The 19,340-nt window shown below is 30.0% G+C and overlaps 2 protein-coding genes across 10 annotated transcripts; both read left to right on the forward strand.

The window, feature by feature from the left end:
- The first annotated feature begins 759 nt into the window (after nucleotides 1-759).
- Nucleotides 760-4,074, forward strand: LOC107953309 (uncharacterized). 6 transcript variants are annotated; one of them, XR_005930470.1, is made up of 9 exons: nucleotides 760-1,004; nucleotides 1,093-1,132; nucleotides 1,225-1,293; nucleotides 1,440-1,628; nucleotides 1,926-1,997; nucleotides 2,375-2,550; nucleotides 2,627-2,766; nucleotides 3,153-3,283; nucleotides 3,402-4,074. XR_005930470.1 is itself a non-coding variant. In XM_041117710.1 (8 exons), exons 1-7 carry the CDS (start codon nucleotides 928-930, stop codon nucleotides 2,764-2,766), a joined length of 741 nt encoding a protein of 246 aa, XP_040973644.1. In that variant the 5' UTR covers nucleotides 763-927; the 3' UTR covers nucleotides 3,153-3,527. The 6 variants fall into 6 exon arrangements, 2 of the variants coding, with proteins under 2 accessions (XP_040973644.1, XP_016744057.2); XR_005930467.1 differs by having other exon boundaries at nucleotides 763-1,004; nucleotides 2,649-2,766; XR_005930468.1 differs by having other exon boundaries at nucleotides 2,627-2,779; nucleotides 3,153-3,527.
- A 9,217-nt stretch (nucleotides 4,075-13,291) lies between these two features.
- Nucleotides 13,292-17,176, forward strand: LOC107953308 (aspartic proteinase 36). Of its 4 annotated transcripts, none has more exons than XR_001699178.2 (10): nucleotides 13,292-13,844; nucleotides 13,966-14,095; nucleotides 14,207-14,457; nucleotides 14,543-14,770; nucleotides 15,416-15,578; nucleotides 15,728-15,801; nucleotides 15,891-15,987; nucleotides 16,202-16,287; nucleotides 16,448-16,544; nucleotides 16,741-16,964. XR_001699178.2 is itself a non-coding variant. In XM_016888565.2 (10 exons), the coding sequence occupies exons 1-9, from the start codon at nucleotides 13,573-13,575 to the stop codon at nucleotides 16,504-16,506; spliced, it is 1,335 nt and encodes a 444-aa protein (XP_016744054.1). In that variant the 5' UTR covers nucleotides 13,293-13,572; the 3' UTR covers nucleotides 16,507-16,544; nucleotides 16,741-16,964. The 4 variants fall into 4 exon arrangements, 3 of the variants coding, with proteins under 3 accessions (XP_016744054.1, XP_016744053.1, XP_016744052.1); XM_016888565.2 differs by having other exon boundaries at nucleotides 13,293-13,844; nucleotides 16,473-16,544; XM_016888564.2 differs by having other exon boundaries at nucleotides 13,293-13,844; nucleotides 16,221-16,287.
- Nucleotides 17,177-19,340: the final 2,164 nt, after the last annotated feature.

The raw sequence follows: 19,340 nt of genomic DNA on the forward strand, positions 1-19,340 counted from the left end.
TATTTTTGCTTTTATTTATGATTTACATTGTATAAAATTATATTTTCATGTCACGATAGGATAAAATTAAGTAATGTATAAAAAGTGAGAGCGAAATTCTTTAACATTGAGATTAAATTGACACAAGATGTGAATGTTGAGGGTTAAATTTGTTATTATGCCAATTTTAAAAGTTACTACATCATCTTTCTCTAAATTATTTAATATCGGATGACTAAAAATATAATAAGTTGAATAATTGAATGGTTATTTTGTAACTTTTCATAATTGAGTAAAAAATAAACTTAATAATAATTGACTATCATGTAGTCAATTGTCAAGTAGTTTAAGTTCTATTTTAATCAAAATTTTAATATTATATTATAAGATTTTAATGATTTTATCTTAATCAATTTTTTTAGTTTTCACAATTACATTTAAAAATAAAATAAATTCATTTAATTAATAATTTTATATTTTATATTTATATAAATATATTTATCTACATTTGAGGTACATTTGTATATATAATATTATAAATATATTTAATAAATTTGAAACGATATATTGATACATTAATGCTAGAATAAAATATTAAAATATTTTTATAATATTATAATTAATTTAAATGAAAATAATAATCCAAAAATGTTTATTGGACCTTCTTAAAGGAATAGGAAGAAGCAAAGCCTAACTGCACATTACGTGACCCAAACAACGCAAGTTATTGTTCAGGTTTTGGGCATTAAGCGGCAGCCCATTACTTATTTCCAACTACAAAGACAAAATTGGCAAAAACGAAGAACCTCTAAAAATTTCTTCCAGTGGTTTAGGGTTCTTAGAGGGGGAATTGAAATCTAAACCGAAAACAGAAAATGTTGAGGGTTAACCGAGTAGTGATAAACCGGGCACAAGCTTCGATTTCAAATTGTCAATATCTCGTAAGTCATGACCCAAAGATTTCCCGTTCACCTCCTCAACATTTCGCTTCAAAATCATCCATTCGCTTCTTCGATATTTACAAGGCAATTCCTCCATCTCCCCCTTTTTAACTCTAAAATATTTGATTTTTTAAGTTATTGTTCTTTTTAACTTTTTGTCTTGTGTGTGCAGCTTGCAAGCAAGGAAAAATCGAGAAAGAACGAGCAAGACTGTAAGTTTAAGCTTTGTTTGTTTATTGAAATTTTGTTACGTGCTCTTTTTTCCATGAAATTTAATATAAATAATTGTTTTAATTTGATTTAGGGCAGTGCTGATGAATTGAATAGAGGATATTTTGATGATATGTCTGAGCTAAAACAACACGGTGGTCAGGTATTAACTGATTTGTTCTTTTTATATACATATAGGCTATATCATTTGTAAATCTGTTCAAATTAGTTGAATTGCAACTGATTTCTGAGTAAAATTAATGTTACTTTCTGTAAACATTTTAATTGTTAGTTTTTTTTTTCTGGCAGATTGCACTGGCAAATAAGATTCTAATTCCCGGAATTGCAGCAAGGAAGTTTCCTGCCGTGGATGTGATATATTCTGATGGTAGAAAATCAAAGCTGCCGATTGTTTTTGATGCAAGTGGCGTTGATGCTAGCAAGTTGGCTGTCCCTGGAGCATCTTTAGTCTGTCTATCATTTAGAGCAAACTCTCAGGTATGGTTTCCTTTTTCTATGTTTGTTTTGGATTAAATTTATGTATTTCTTAATGATGTTATAAATCTTCCATTTTTATCATGATAAGAGAATGTTGAATGGACAGTGCATTGCTTTAAAATTGTGATAAGAGGCATATCAGCGGCTCCATGGCAATGGAGGGGTTAGCACTAAATTGCAATCATGAAAACAACAAAAACATGAGAAACAAAAGATGTTGTTAGTTGCTAACTTTTCTTTTCTCTTGTTTCTGGTTATTGTTGTTGATGATGCATTTTAACTCCTTTTCCTTGTCAGGCTATGGTCGATTCTTGGAGCAAGCCTTTTTATGACACCTTTAGTGAGTCCAAGAGCGTGCAGCTATATGAGGTTCTATATTTTTGCTATTTAACCCTTCATTCCTTTTTGGCATGTGTGGTGAATCAACTATTCTCAGTTTTCTGTTACTAGAAAGAACTTATAGTTACATGCATCTGTAGTCAATAATAATAACAAACAAATAAAACAACAAACAAGAATAGAAGATAACCATGCTGGTATGACTTATGAGTTATATGACCGTCCTAGTTGAGCTTATAGCTCATCAGATCAGCCTATAATTAATAATGCAGTTGTCCTTTTATTTACTGTATTTGAATGGAAATTCTTGGCAGCTGATTTTATGTTTTATATAAGTTATTTGTTAAAATACTCGTGTTTGGAAATTATTATGTGTTGTTAAATGATAATATATTTGCTGTTATCAGGTATCTTTTATAGACTCTTGGCTCTTATGCTTGAATCCCATTAAACAACTGCTTCTTCGATTTATGAGGAAATCTAGTGATGGAGCGAAGGATGCTCTTCAGAGGCATATTGTTTATTCATTTGGTGATCATTATTACTTCCGAAAGGAACTTAAGATACTGAACCTTCTAACTGGGTAATCAAAAGTTTCTTATATCCTAATCAATAACATAACTAATGTTCATACAGTTCTGTTTTGTTAGTCTGAGAAGATGCTTTTTCACTTGTTTGAAGGTATATTTTCCTGCTTGACAAATTTGGTAGAATAAGATGGCAAGGCTTTGGTTTGGCAAAGCAAGAAGAGTTGTCATCGCTTATTTATTGCACGAAAGTTCTTCTGGAGGAACAATAGGTAGCCCGACTAGGTACCGTATTATCTTAATGGGTTAATCTCCATTTTTGCATTCAAGGGATACTAGTATCAAATGAAAATAATGATGTGCTTTGTTGGAAACATGGTCCAGTTTGCTGTTTTCTTTTCCATTTTTGCATTCAAGGGATACTTTTCAAAATAATTTCTAAAAGTCAAGAAACCATATAGAAAAGATTTCTGCAACCAAGCAAAGCCTTAGGTTTTCCATTTTGGGAGAGCGAGTGAAAAGTAAAGAAGTATCCTTATGCTAGTGTCAGTATCCTTATGCTAGTGTCAGTTTTATTTCAACTTCACTTTCTTATATTCTGGCTTTGTGTCAGACTTAAGTTATAAGCCTATCAATATCCCATTGATATTCCTTGCAGATACTTTTGGCTTGCCTGGAGTAGCTTAGTTCTTACACTAAAAGCCTGTTGGGTCAACAGGATGAACAAGTTCACAGTTTTGAGAGACCTCAATTTTGTTGCAGAAAACCTTGGTGTTGAGTTTTTCAAAGGTACTGTTGTGGTATAATGATGTTCCCATTACTGATGATGTGTAGAGTTGAATGAATTTTGTTTTATTTTCTTCGACAATTAGAATAAATTGTATTTATCTCTTTAATATCGAACCGGATGGCAAAGCTGTTGAGGGAGTATTGTTATGGAGCATTGGGATTTGGTGGACAAAGTAACTAAGCAGATAAATTGGCAATTCCAGGGAAAACTTAAATTGGAAGCAAAGCTTTTTTATTTTGAGTACATTGATGAAGTCAATTTTTAATCAAATAAATGAAGCTTCATCCGAAAGAGAAGTATTTGCCTTGTAACACCAAAAAAAATGGTGAGAAATGATGCACCTGCAACGAGAGAAAAGCCCCAACAATTAAAAAAGGCAGGAAAAATGGCAACCCATGTCATCACTGTCCCTGTTTTTAATCGGTGGCCAACAAAAGATTGCATTGGTCACCAAATTGAGATGAGCATTGATATCGGCAATGAAACTATGGTGACACGCCGCACTGTAAGCAGTGAGCAAAGCAAAGGAAATGTTGGTGTCATTTTTGAAGGTGTGGACCTTGCATTTCAGCATATGAATTTGTTTCGGCAACCATCAAGCTGCACCCCAAGTGGCTTGTTCAGTTAATAAGGGGACGGACTCGTCAACTTGGCCTTCGATCTTGTTCAGTTAATAAGGGGACGGACTCGTCAACTTGGCCTTCGATTTCATATACTTTTTAAACTATATTGGCACTATAATCTTAAATACATTAAAATTAAATATGGACCAGTGTGTTCCTTTGGAAGAGATTATGAATTCATAGGACTTAGGATAATATTAAAAAAAAAAAAAAACATGATTGTGTCTGTATATAACTAGTTTATATGAGCAACTTCATTTGCTTCTGGGTAGGATAGTGGATAGGCTGTGAGGCCAAGTCTTTTAATATTTAGTTTTGGCAATTTGTGGTGTGTATTTTATTTGTCGATCGATCAATGTTAAAAGGAGAGGATTAAGCTTAAGCCTTAAGGTTTTCATGGCGCGCACTGAATGTACCAACAAACAGAGAGAGAGAGAGGGAAGGCAGCCATAAGCTTTGAAAGGAGGCCCACAAAAGCAGATAATGTTTTTTCAGCAGGACAAAGTGCCCCACCACCCATTCATTCACTCACACCTCCATTATTCTATATTCTATTCCTTCAGTGTTTTTCTTTTAAATTTAAAAAAAAAAGCAAAAAAGAATAACAAAATAACGTCCAAACAAGTTCTCATTATTGAAATTATAGGTAAATATAATTGCCCAGAAAGTTTTTAAAAACACGAACTTTTCATATAATTCCTATGACACTTTGGAATTGAATTATTGAGATAAAATTTTTTTTATTGAATATTCTAATTAATTTATTAATATTTTGGTATAAAAGGATTAGATGTCGTTTTATCTTGCAAGGAAAGTTGAGCATAAGTCAGAGAATGAGACAGAAGGGAGCAGGGTATATCTGATTTCACAAGTCATTTATATTTTAATTATATCACCTTTACTCAAAGTACCCAACACTTGAACTCTTTGGATATTCATTCTTTCTTCCATTATTTATTTCTCTTTCAAATATCTGGGTTATATTTTATGAAAAGAAGAAAATGGGTCAATTTTCATTGGAAGGTTGACACATTAACATCTTCACGGTCAAATGTGTAAACAAAAAACACCAAGGAAACCCAATGCTTTCATAAAATCAAGATTCCTTTTCTCAACACAAATGTTAAATTCTCATTTTCGGATAAAAGTTAAAACACTTATATTTGATCACAACACCTATAATTTAATAAATGTTAATTCATATTTAACTATTAAATACACAATGAATTAATAAAGAGAATACGAATCAGTTAGTATAATTAATAATAATAATAATTATTATTATTATTATGAATTGATGTTAAGATGTATATTTTTTTATGGTCATACAATCAAAGGAAACGACATTGAAAAGAAATTAAAAAAAACATATAAAAGAAAAATGTGTTTAAGTCAAACCTAAAATAGAATGCACCCACCACAAATACAGAAACACATTGTAAAGTGTTCAACTACCAGCATAGATGAGACGATCCATAATGTTTGTCTTTCTTAAAAACCTATAAAAACTTCATGTTATGAAATTAGAAGAGTTTATTGAAGGTACCTTTTTTGGGCAATTTTTTTAATGTCAAACAGTGAAATATAAATATAGGTACTAAGAAAAGAAAGCCTCACGTACAACACCTAATGACATAATTTATTGGTAGGCAGTGTCCGTAATGGAGCCGTACTTTGATGCCCTGTTTGGTTGGCGGCCTTCGGTCAAAGCCACAACCCCCCATTGCTTTGCTTTGGAAAACCAACTCAACTATTCCCTCCACATAGCCTCAACTTTTTACGTTATTTCTCAAAAATGTCCTTCACATTCTTCATCCCATAACCACACTTCATTGCTACAACTTAGAAGTAAAGGCCACTTGGGGATATATTAGTCATTTTCCGAAAGCAGCCCATTGCATTTGCACCTTTGTCCTTAAGGATTGTTTAGTGGAAACATGACCTATATGTATTTTTTTTATTTCTTTTTTGCTTTCAAAACCGACCAAAGTAAAGTGAAAAACATGCAAAAATAAAATCAATAATTGTGCATTGGGTTTTGATAAAGTAGTAGTGACTGTGTATTGGGCTAAGAAAAAATTTAAATATAAAAAAGATTGATTTAATTTATTGTGTTTGATGAGTTTTTTTTAATTCAAATATTGTTGATTGAAATTATTCTTAAGGATAGTTCCGATATTTATGGCTGTCAAGATTTGTGTGCTTTTAATTTTTGACAAAATCAATATCTTAAAAGAGAAGGAATTATATGAAATTATATCTCCAAGTCATTTTTATTTTTTTTAAAGAATGACAATGATAAATTAATTTTTTTTGTCCTAATTTTCAACTTTTTTCTTCTAAAAAAATTTAAATTCAACTAAAAATACTGAAAATTTATCATTCTCCTATGAAAATGGATAAAGATGAGGTGGAATCACAGTTTCATACAATCCTTTCTCATCCTTAAAATTAGGGATAAATCTCAAAATTATACACAAACTTTGATTTAATGTGCAATTGTATATTTGAACTTTAATTTGGTGCAATTATATACGTAAAACTCTAATTAGGGTTCAAATGTATACTTTAAACTTTAATTTTGATTTAATCATATAAGTTTAAAGAAACAAATCCATCAATTTATTTTTATATGGGATAAATATAATTATTTACGTATGCAATATATAAGCATAAAATTATGTTGTATCAATAATTGTGTTAATAATTTACAAGGATTGAATCAAATCAAAATTTCATGTATAAAATTGCACAAAATCAAAGTTCATATATACAATTATACATTAAATCATAGTTTATGTATAATTTAATATTTATCCCTTAAAAATATGAACAAATAAATTTTGACTACATCTCAATATTGCAAGGTTTGACTTGAGATTATTTAGGCTTTTCAACAACTCAAATCAATGTCTTTGACTTAACCTCGACATACAAGTCTCACTCGATAAATAAGTATAACCCTTCTTTTCTTTTGTTTTCCACACTAAAACTTAAACTTTAAATTCTATCCTTTCTTATATAATTTAAATCCTTAACCTCTTTAACCTAAATTTCTATCAATGGTAAAATGATTTTATTGAGACAACAAAATTACATAATTATAGTTTACACCAGCCCGATTAATTTAGTCACTCCATTATTAAAATTTGTTATTGTTAAAATCTATAATTATTAGATTAGATCTTTTTTAGAATTATTAAAGTGAGGAAGATAGAAAACTTTGAGAAAGTCATAATATGATAGTTAACACTTCGAATGATTAAATTGCTGATTACTTACACAATATCTCAAATGAGGCACTTCCATTATATCGAATTTGCTTACTGCCTTAGTATGAAGATGGAGGCCAAAGACTCATACTTTCCATTTTCACACAGTAGAACAACAACTTTGGAAGATATAGCTATACTAACAAGCTTTTCGATCAATGGTGATGTGCTAATTGGAGAAACTCCATTTGAGATATTGCCACTACTTATTTCATTTTTGGGTGAAGTTTGTGAGAAAAAAAAGATCAACTACTTATTTCATTTTTGGGTGAAGATTGTGAGAAAAAAAAGATCTCGATAGGTGCCAAATGAAAATGACATGGTTGGAAACCCTAATCAACCAACTATCACTTGCTAATGTAACTGCCAAAGAGATTGATCGATGTGCTAAAATTTACACACTCTTTATGATTGAAGGAGTGTCAACGTCGGACAAGTTTAACATATGGTGCATTATATGTATTTTCAAGTAGTGATAAACTTTTATTTGTCCAAGACACTTAGCTAAGGGTTAGCAATTTTGGCATTCCTCAATAAGGCGCTTTGTTGGTTGAACCAAATTGAGATTGATGAAATAGATGGTTTTTGCCTACTTCTACTAACATGGGTGTAGTTGTGGTTACCATGGTTAACACCTATCATTTCTCGGCCATACATTTTCCCTTTCAATATAAGGTAAAAATAAATATTATAATTACATTATGAATATTTATAATGTGGCTTACCTTTAATATTTGAATAGATTCATGGTCACTTAGATTATACCAATTATAGAGAGGACTTTACTTAGATCCAACAACAAATTGATTAATATGCATACGAGCACACTCATTTGAGGAAGAGCAGGCACTGCTTATACTCTTCCACATCATTGAGTGGCAACATCCTGACTAGGTGAAATGATAGTTCAACCTGGTCTAAGATTCCACGGGAGCTGAGGAACCTCAACCAACTTCTTACTATTTGAGAGAGATCAAGAGAAGTGTTGGCCTAATATTGACCATGACTAAATTAACCTTAGTGGCACTATTGATCAACATGTTGTTGTTGATGAATTTATCTAGAATAATATTTTTGAATCATCAACAATATATATTGAATAACTTATCAATTGTGTTTATATGCGAAAGGATAATATCCTCTAATTAGGGAATAATGGGTACCAACTAGTTGAAGATAGGTGTATTAGAGCATACGTGTTCAATCTCTCAAACTTGTTTAACCTGACTCACTTGTCAAACCGGTTGGAGTTGTCCCACTTGTGTACTATTCGAGTGTGTTCTCATATTAGTTTGGCGATGGCGTTGGTCATTCAAACTTAGCTCATCCTTGATTAGGGCGCCAATGATAGATATGCCAAGTATGGGGCTCAAGTTAAAGTAGTTCTTCAAGTTAAACTATCTGGCCCAATGACTCCAAACACATGTTATCCCTTCCATCCATTGCAACATTATTCACTAGCATCTTCCTCTTGGTAGTAAGTTTTATTTTTAATACTAACATCTAAAAGGGATCAACATTGAAATAGTGATGAAAATCATGTCCAACATCTACTATACTAGAATCTTGGACATATCCTACACCTAATGGGGTGTGGAACGCATTAATGACTGTATAGATTTTTTTTATTTATTTAAAAAATATATAACATTTTAATTATATTTTATTTATTTTTGTTTAATTCAATTAACTTTTATTTTATTTCATACATTTTATTTAAATGTTAAAAGCGACTAATCATATTTAAATGATATCATTATATTAAGAAAATTTTAAAAAAATGATAATAAATTAAATTAAAACCCTAAAGTTGAATAATTAAAATAAAAAGCACGTAGATCATTTTTGTTGGTAAAATAGTTTTATGCAGTAAGATCATCCCTACCTTCATGTTTTGAGCTTATCTCAAATTAAGTGTCTTTAAGCTAATTAAGCACTCTGAAATCTTAATGAAAATGGTCATTTATCTGGTCTTTTACAAACAAATAATAGGCCTCCATAATAGCCATTTCCAGGAACATTGACTAGAAGTTCGTCCTCAAGTATCTCCTTGATTATCTTTGAGGGTTTGCATCATTGAAAATCCCTAACTCATTTTCCCGAATCTTAAAGACTAAACCTTGAACCCGAACCCCAAAGGTTAGTAGGTTGTGGAAAAGGGTTAGGGCTCAACCTGAATTTAAAGGCCAAGTGTATTAGGACCTCTATACTTATGGGCATTGAAGTCCTCTTAATTTGTACAAGATATCGTTAGGAATCTTCGAAAAGAAGCTTGGCATGAGAAATAAAAGCCTAAGCCCTAAGTTTAAAATTGTAAAGTCTTATAAGCTAGACCTCGACATCTATAGGTGATAAGATTAGGGTGTTTTTTAAAATTACTTGATGAAATCTCGTATGAATTAATAAAACATTGACATTCACTGATGTCAAGGTCATGATTTGTTTGGCCTATAAATGTATGTTGAATGAAGTCCTTTCCCACAACCCACTACCCCTAAAACTATCATATTTCTGTCAACTCTAAACCTTAAATTAAATCATTTGATAAATGATTGTTGAATTGTTTTCGTCTAACCTATCAAGATAAATCCATTTCTAGGTCAAGGATTTTGATCCAACTCCAACTTTAACTAGAGGAAATTTGGATTCACCTGATTCTATTATTTTTTATGACCACTGTCTTCCATAAGTGTTGAAGCATTATTCAACTATGGAAACATCATCCAAACTAATTGTAAACAAGGTCTATCATAAACCATAAATCCCCTTTAGGGTTAGTCATTAAAGATGTTTTTGTACTTGATTAATGCTATAAAACTTGAGGAGGTTCATGTTTATGAAAACACATTCTCGTTTAGAGAGTTGAGTTGTCTTCGTTTGAAGTTAGAGCTCGATAGAAATTCTTGAGTTAATAAGTCATTTAAGCTTGAATATGACGCCAGAAAACAAATTGGTGTAACATTTATCAAATGTTTCAAGTTAAGGTTTATGGTTCATGTTTGGGTTAGGAATCATAATTTTAAGTTTAGGAAAATGAATTATGGTTTGTTAGCGGCACAAACAAGTTTCCTTGTTATTTAAGAGAACTCTCTAGATGAATAATGTTGGCAATGCAAAATCAATAACATTTTTTAAAAATATTTTCTAGATGAGGAAAATCCTCTACTATTTTTTGAAATTGATATTACTATTTTACCATTTTGCCCTTTTTGAAAACAATATAAATAATAGATTATTCTACTCATTTTTCATAATACAAAAAAATAGGAAAACTCAGTTTTCTCTTTTCTCTCCCATTCTTGCTCTCTAAAATTTTCAGTGTTTTACTAAATTATATTAGTGCGATATTCTGTCTAGGAGATTGGGTTTTAAGCGGGATCGTCTGTGACCCCTCCAATCTTTCCTAGGAATTAAACCTAGTGTGATTTACCCGAGTTTCTTTCAGTTATCTCCGAAATTTTACGAGATGAGTAATCCTTTTAAGTTTCATCTTCCTTATTCAGGTGTACGAATTTAGAAATACTGTGTTAACCTGGGGGGTGACGTCCATTTTCAATTACACTGATCAGGGCGAAATTAATAAAAAGAAATGGTTCTTCCATGACACAATGATTGCTTTATTTATTTATTCTTAATTTGATTTCCTATCTGTGCTAATGGTTTGTTTGCAATAGTATATTTCCAACAATTAAAAACCACCCAAATTGCGGTTCAAGGTGAGCCTAGAAGACGTGGTTAGTTAATACAGGACCCAAAGGTTTAAAGCTTAAGGAAATGGGTTAGGGTTAATTGGTGACATGAGCAAGATTATTGGTGGTTATATTCAAGTGCAGATACTAGCAAAAATCGCCTGGTTACTTAATGTTAGAGTTTATGGAAAAAGGATAGAGTTATGAGATGACGCAAGTAAAATTTTTGGTGGTTATGTTTGCTACAACAATCAATAAAAGTTGCTCAAATTGATGTAAGCTAATATATTGCGGGATGAATGATGTTGGTGCAACAAAATGGTTTCAGTAATTTGTTTTTGCTATTTGGATGAAGAAAAAAAAAAGGTCACTTGGGGTTTGTCATTTCTTTGTAAGCAATTTGAATTCTTAATCGTGCATTTCACAATAACATTTCACGAACTTCACAATATCTTAGGGTTTTAATTGTGAGAAATAATCCCAAAACAAACAATATTTAAAGAAAAATGATGGTATTTGAATAAAAAACTATGTTTGATTCGATTTTGATATTTCTTTCATAAATTTTTTTTTAAAATAAATTTCAATGCTATACATAACCTTTGATCCAAGGTTTAATGTGATATATGAAATTTAATTTTGTTTAAATTTATATCTAAAATTTTGATTTTATTCAATTATTACAAATAAAAAAAATTAAGTTAAAATATGCTCTGAGTCCATGTACTCTTTATACATTTGAGATATAATCCCTTTATTTTTACTCTATTTTACTGATTTACAATTTCAAGTCTAATTATTAACACCATTAAAATTCTTTTGTTAAATTTGTATGTGTAACATTCTCAAATAAAAAAAAATACATGATTGGTAGCATGTAGTGAAAAAAATGTTGTAAAGAACTTGAATTTAATAGAAAATTTTTAACATTGTTAGCAAATGGACTTACATTTTTTAGATAAAAAAATAGAGGGATCAATCCTTGAAATAAAAGTAGAGTGACTAAATTGCAAATGTATGAAAAGTACAAAGATTTTGAGCATATTTTAACCCAAATGATATTATTACCATACCACCATTTTACAATTTCTATGTTGCATATATAAATAAGAATATTTATCTAATATGAAAATAAATTAAAGTATTCATTTCTTTTAACTATCTAAAATTACATCAAAATTAAAATTAAAGTTTCATGTATACATTTAAACCACAATCAAAATTTTATGTGTATAATTGCACTAAATCACACACTAGATTGAAAATCATATTTAAATTTGAGATTTATCCCAAATTTATTCTTTGGTTTAATGGAAAAGATTTTGGAGTTTTAAGTAATTTTATAAAAGTTACTAAATTATGAGACATCCATGATGTGGGCGAAAAACTTAATCTAACAAATTAACAAAAAATTGATTTAAAAAATAAATCTGGTTTTGATTGAAATGATAGTATTAAGATAATGAAGATTTTAGTATTTTGAGTTTAAATCTTATTATATATATATTTATTTAAATTTTATATAAAAATATAAAATAGAAAGATATCCTCAAAAAATAATATTTATTCAGATTATAAATATCATATTTATGGTTATAATTTAAAATGTTAGCCTGTTCTTTTTATTAAATTTGATATGTATGATTCTATCCTATTTTATTAATATTTCCATATTTTAAATAAATGGTAAGTTTTGTAAACTTGTTCTATTAAGGAAAATTGTCCCCACAAATTTGTGAGTAAAGAAAAATCTGCCAATAATTTGCTTTTATGGTTATAATTTAAAGTTTTTTTTTTTGGGTCAACTAGGTAAAGAAACGATCAAATATATAATGCTTTCGGAAATGACTGTATCATACAATAAGTAATCATTATTATTTCAAAAAGAATTATCATTATCATTATATAAACAAAATAAAATAACCATTAATTTTAATATGATTATAAAAATATTATAAATTTGTAATATTTTATAAACACAATAGAAAACAGCGTAAGACATTAAATATGCCAATAATACATATATTAAATATTGATAATTTAATTTTAATTCGATTGATATATTATTATCAATATAAAAAATATAAATTTGAGTGAGTGGAATTTATGGAGTTTTAATTGATTGGGCAACTCACTTACTTATGATTGCTGTATTTGGGAGTCATAATCTTGAGCTGCATCTCAACTCTTTCTAGAACTTTTTCTTTATATAAGCTTTAAAGTTAATTCAAGGAAAAAAGTTGGCAGACATATGAAATAATTAATGTTTTAAACCTAATTATAAAGTATTCTTTTTTATATCAGTAATGGACTCTACAAGATCTTTAGCCTTTAAACCTTTCGTTAAAGTAAATCATATTGGTAAATTAAATTATTTTTTTAATAAATAAAGTAGAATTATAAATATGCAACTCTATAAACGTAACGTAATCCACGTCTTGTTCAAAGCTTCTGCTTTTATCGTCTCTGCTGTTTGATGTATTGCTCTTGTCTCTCAGACTTTCCCATGTATATATATCTTCTTTGACCCAAATTCATTGCCCCTAAATCTTTGTCTTAAAATCATGTTTCTTCTTGTTTTCTAGTTTTCCGCAAAAAAGATAACACACACCCAGTTTTGTCGTTGTTTTTGTTGTTAATTTCCCATCTTTGATTTGTTTGAGGGAGAGAATTACTTTCGTTGAAAAAAAAAAAGACCAAGGAGATGGTGTCACGAAGTTTTTGTAAGAGAAGGGAAATGGCGGCGGTTTTTCCCGCCTGGATCATGGTAACGATTTTGGTTTTGGAGGCTAGCCTGGTTATGGGTGGTTTTCAAGCGAGTTTGAAACTGGAGAGAAGGATTCCACTGGTGAGTCATGAAGTGGAGCTGGGTCGACTCAGAGAATTCGATAGACTCAGGCATGGAAGGTTGTTGCAGTCTTCTGGCGGTGTCGTGGATTTTCCTGTTCGAGGCACCTATGATCCATTTCTTGTTGGGTAAATAAGTTGTTTACTTTTTCTTTTCAATTTGGGCTTCGTTTTTGGATCACCAGTTTCTAATTTTGGATTGAGTTTAAATTTTTCATCGGGTTTCCATTTCTTTCTTTCTTTTTTATAGATTATATTATACAAAATTACAAATAGGTTCTCCTCCAAAGGAATACTATGTACAAATTGATACTGGAAGTGATGTTCTATGGATAGGTTGCAATTCCTGCAATGGTTGCCCTGAATCTAGTGGACTTCAAGTAATTTTCTTCTTTTACTTTTCCTTTGTTTTTATTGTTCAATTTGGTATTTTGATTGAAACATAAAGAACTTAGAGCTATTATGTCGGGTTTGTTTTTTTACCCTGCCAGATTGAACTTAATTTGTATGATCCTGGAAGCTCATCAACATCTTCATTGGTCTCATGTTCAGACCAAAGATGTAATGCGGGCGTTCAATCATCCGATTCGGGTTGTTCCGGACAGGGAAATCAATGCAGTTACACATTTCAGTATGGAGATGGAAGTGGAACATCAGGGTATTATGTAGCTGATTTGTTGCATTTCAGTACTATTCTTGAGGGATCCATGAGTGCAAACTCTACAGCTCCCATTATGTTTGGGTGAGCCAAATAGTTTTTCGATGTGGCTATACTAGTTGTGTGTGTTTTGATTTGTTGGCTTATTACGTTATGGATTGTGTAACAGGTGCAGTGTGTTACAGACCGGAGACTTGACAAAGTCTGATCGAGCAGTTGATGGAATCTTCGGGTTTGGACAGCAGAGTTTGTCCGTAATCTCACAACTTTCATCACAGGGAATGGCACCTAGAGTGTTTTCTCATTGCTTAAGAGGGAAAAATGGTGGTGGGGGTATACTTGTTTTCGGAGAGATTTTGGAACCCAATATGGTTTATACTCCGCTCGTCCCATCACAGTACGTTCTTTTATCGTTTGGTTGGAATTGTTATGTTTTCTTTCTTGTTTTATCTTATTGTAGAAGCTCCCGTTTTTTGTTATTAATCATTTGTGTTAATGGTCCCTGCATTGTAAGTTTCTTTACTGTTTCTGTTCCTTCCGATTTTTTATGTTATGCAATAGCGGTTATATGATACATAATCATACACAGGTTTCTTAGTAGTTGAGATCAAACCGAGCATGCAAAAAAGCCTGATCATTCTGTTGTTTCAGTTTACTAATTAGTACTCAGACATCTATTTTCTCTGGCTCAGGTCGTACTAGCTTACAAACCGCATAGGAGCAATGGGTTTGCTAGGCTGCTATATCCAAGAGTGTTAAGAAAAAAGACACTACTGGAGGTTTTCATTCTTACGGTGTAGTTTCTGAGTGAATAAACCCTAGTCCTTGTATTTAGCAGTTGGCTCTAAACTAGGGTTGAGTGGTGTTTGAACATGATTAGTTTAATCATTGTACTAGCTGAGATACCCCTTGCAGAGACTAATCATGTGAGAAGGATATAAAAGATCATCGTTCAGCTTGTTTGATAATATATTATTTATGATTGGATTATAAAAGGGCTTGTGACAATTTGCTTAATCAATCTTGCACCACTAAATCTCAGGCCTCACTACAATCTTGATCTGCGGAGCATTTCCGTTGGTGGACAAGTTTTATCAATTGACCCATCTGTGTTTTCAACATCAAGTAGCCAAGGAACAATAGTTGATTCCGGGACAACTTTGGCATACCTAGCTGATGAAGCTTATGATGCTTTTGTAGATGCTGTAAGTATACTGCTCGGTTTTACTCATACTCGGATTCAGTTAAAATTATGCTCTTCATCTGTGATGCTTCTCTTTCTGGTTAATGAAACAAGTAGTGTGTGATTGCGGAGCATGAGCTTAATTGATTTACATTTGATTCTCTTGTCCAGATCACGAAAACTGTTTCGCAAACTGTGCGCCCTGTTCTTTCCAAAGGAAATCAATGTTATCTAATAACCTCCAGGTCAAATTCCAACTTATTATTTCATTTTGTTTCAGCTGTTAATTATTCTAACACGGTTATAACTGACATCATGTTAACATTCGATTCAGTGTCACCGACATATTCCCTCAAGTTAGTCTGAACTTTGCTGGTGGTGCCTCCTTGATTTTAAATCCGCCCGACTATCTCGTGCAGCAGAGCTCTATTGTGAGTTCAACCTTAATTTATTTCCAGATACCGAGAACTTTCAGTTTACGCTTATATGCTGCTTTAGTCTAATCTTTAGCCAAATTTTCAGTCGCAAAGTTGAAGTTATTGGAACAAGCTTTGAATTTAACTGTAGGCTGATGAACTTCCTTGTTTCTGCATCAAGGCGTTTTTTTTTTCTTTTTTTCATATCCCAAATTTCTGAATGGAATAGGTGGCTTTGAGTTTTACAGGGTGGTGCTGCAGTTTGGTGCATCGGTTTTCAGAAAATTCAGGGTCAGGGAATAACAATTTTAGGAGGTATTTTCATCGAACAGAATGTTTTGATTGTTTGGAATTTATGTAGTTTGGAGACTTAATGAATTTTGGACCTTCAGGAAAGCGTTCAATTTTCATTAAGTTCCGAATATGATTACCTTGTGCAAGAAACTTAAGTGCTTCCGACCATTGAACTGGATAGGTTTGTCCTTGATCTTTGTTGGCAGATCTTGTTCTGAAAGACAAAATCATTGTTTATGATCTGGCAAATCAACGGATCGGATGGACTGACTATGACTGTAAGTTGGATCTTATGATTCCAAATGACAATATGTTCTGTTGATAATCTATGGTGCAACAAACTTCTTAGTCTGGTAAACCGGCAGTTTCACCATATCGGTGTTGCAGATTAACAATAATGAAACTTTAGGCAGAAAATTTTAGAAGATCAAGTTTATATCATTGCTGATTCTGTTCTCTTCTGTATGTGATTAGGTTCAATGTCCGTCAATGTGTCTGCAAATCTTAACTCCGGAAGAACAGAATTTGTGAATGCAGGGCAGATGAGCAACGATGGTTCGTCACCATATCAACTTCAGAGCATCATAGCTTCGCTTCTAAATATGATCATGCTTGCTGCTCTACTGTTTTCCTAGCATATACTGCAAGGATTCAGGAATTAACAAACTTGGTTTCGTCATGTATTTTCTCACCCGGTTAGACCTAGTGACCGGCAGAAGTCGAATGCCGATAGCTTGTGGTCGAAATGTAGGTTATTTTTCCATGGGAGTGTGGCTTCAGGTAAATGCTGTAAATTACATTCATAGGTGATCAGGTTAACAGTCAATTCAATTTATACTAACCGAAGTTTTTCCTTTTAATTTATGTTAAAAAGGAAAATTAATAAAAAATTGTGGCATTAGGTTGATCATTTCTAAGTGTTATATTCCTTTTATCCGTCTCTTTTCCCCAACTTCTCAAAAACCACATTATTCCAACATACAATCTCTCTCCTCTCATTTTTAGTTTTTGTATCAATGAGTAATCCCACATTGTGAATGCCAACATCATTTTATGATGAATCTCTTATACAAACATTCCATTTCATTTAAATAATGCATTTTAATGAGTTAAATCCAAAATCACTTATTTAAACTATTTCCCACAAATTATTGGTTAATATAAAATAGATATTCCGGATTCTAAAATATATATAATATTTAATTTTATCTTGGATGTGTACAGTATTTTTTTTATTTATCAATGTGGTCTTTATTCTTTTTTTTTTATAACTAAATTTAGTCATTGACATTTCAAAAAGAAACATAATAGTTTTTTTTTATTAACATAAATATTGAGTAAAACATTGATTTTTGTTAAGGATGTTGGTGTGACAATTTGCATGGTAGTTCACATGCAATTCATGCTAATATGATATTGTTTTATATCTCATGTCAATAAATAATTTAAAATTTATAAAACATTCAAAATTCAAAAAAGAAGTATGAAGTAAGTAAGAATTGTCATGCTGGCTATCATATTTAAAAATCTAAGGTTTTACTTGGTATCTCTATTAAAAGAATATCAATTCAACCATTTTTGAAAGTTTGATGGTCGATTTTTTACTCTCTTTAAACGATTAGGGACCAAATTTAACTCAAAAAAAAATCATATTAACAAAAGATATAAATGTTATTCCACCTTAAAAAAAAACCATCAATTACACTGATAAAATAAGCATCTCTTTAAAAATAAAATAAAAATTTAAATAAAAACTATTATTTTTATAAAAAATATTATTGATTTAAATAATATATTTTTACATAATTTTTCAACAGCTACCTTTTTTAAAAAATATTATTTATAAATATTATTTGAAAAACACTATTTATATAATTTATATATTTTTTACATTTATATCTATAATACATATATAAAAACATGAGTTTAGAAAACTTTATGAATTAACGAGAAAACTTTTTATTTTCCTTCATAAAATTAAATTGATATTTAAAAATAATTATAAGTTAATAAAAGTTGAGATAATTATACATTCAGTGTAAGTGAAAAATATTTTGTGAATTTGATCTGCAAAGTAATTCAAATTTCAACAATTAATTTTTTGATACAATAATAATTTTTTAACCATTATCATTAAATGTGATTATTAGTATAAATATATTTTGTATTTATTTATTTACATAGTTCCCAATTTGTATATTATTTTAATAGTTTTTTTTAATACTATGCTTTGCATTTATCAACCTCTCATTCTTAAGTTAAGCTTAAAAATAACATGAGGCTATGAAATGTCAATATTATTTTTATTAGAATATATATATTTTTTTAATTTCAAAATGTTGCACATGTAAATTTAATAGAATAATTTTAACGATGAAAACAATTGGACCTGAATTTTGAAATTTAAAAAATAAAGAGGATAAATTCCTAAAAATAAAAGTAGGGGACTAAATTCCAAATGTACAAAGTGTGTAGAGACTAAGGTCCATTTTTTTCACAGAAAATGGTTTACGGAAAATATTTTCTATATTGTTTTTATATTTGTTTCGTGGAAAAAAATTTAGTTAACAAAAAAAAGAAGAAGCTCATTTTCCTGTAAATTGACTTGCACTTTTTGAAAAGTGTAAGTAATTTTTCGGAAAAGAACTATTTTATTAATAATATTATTTTTATATAAAAATTAACTTGAATAAAATTTAATATTATTATATTATTAATAATTTTTATTTTAATTTTTAAAATACTGAAATATTAATATAAATTATTATAATATTTGATATTATTAAAAATGCATATTTAATTATTTATATTTTTGATAAAATTTAATTATTTATATTTAATAATATAATAAATTATTAATAAAATTGAAAAAACTATTATTTTAATAAATATTTAATATTGCAATTTTGTTTTAATGATAGATTTTAACAATAATAATTTTAAAATTTAAATAATATTCTTAAAATATTATTGAAAAATATTTATATTAATATTTTAATAATATATATTACAATTTATAAATATTTTATAGTATAAAATATGAATATTTTAATTAAATAAATACTAATATTTAT

The sequence above is a fragment of the Gossypium hirsutum genome, chromosome A07 (assembly GCF_007990345.1).
Source record: "Gossypium hirsutum isolate 1008001.06 chromosome A07, Gossypium_hirsutum_v2.1, whole genome shotgun sequence".
NCBI classification, from domain to species: Eukaryota; Viridiplantae; Streptophyta; class Magnoliopsida; order Malvales; family Malvaceae; genus Gossypium; species Gossypium hirsutum.

Coding starts and splice junctions, on each gene's coding strand:
- LOC107953308 (XM_016888563.2), top strand. CDS start 13,573: ATGGTGTCACGAAGTTTTTGTAAGAGAAGGGAAATGGCGGCGGTTTTT. Junction 13,845..13,965: donor TATGATCCATTTCTTGTTGG/GTAAATAAGTTG, acceptor TCTTTTTTATAG/ATTATATTATACAAAATTAC. Junction 15,988..16,220: donor TCGTGCAGCAGAGCTCTATT/GTGAGTTCAACC, acceptor TGAGTTTTACAG/GGTGGTGCTGCAGTTTGGTG.
- LOC107953309 (XM_041117710.1), top strand. CDS start 928: ATGACCCAAAGATTTCCCGTTCACCTCCTCAACATTTCGCTTCAAAAT. Junction 1,005..1,092: donor GCTTCTTCGATATTTACAAG/GCAATTCCTCCA, acceptor TTGTGTGTGCAG/CTTGCAAGCAAGGAAAAATC. Junction 1,133..1,224: donor GAGAAAGAACGAGCAAGACT/GTAAGTTTAAGC, acceptor AATTTGATTTAG/GGCAGTGCTGATGAATTGAA.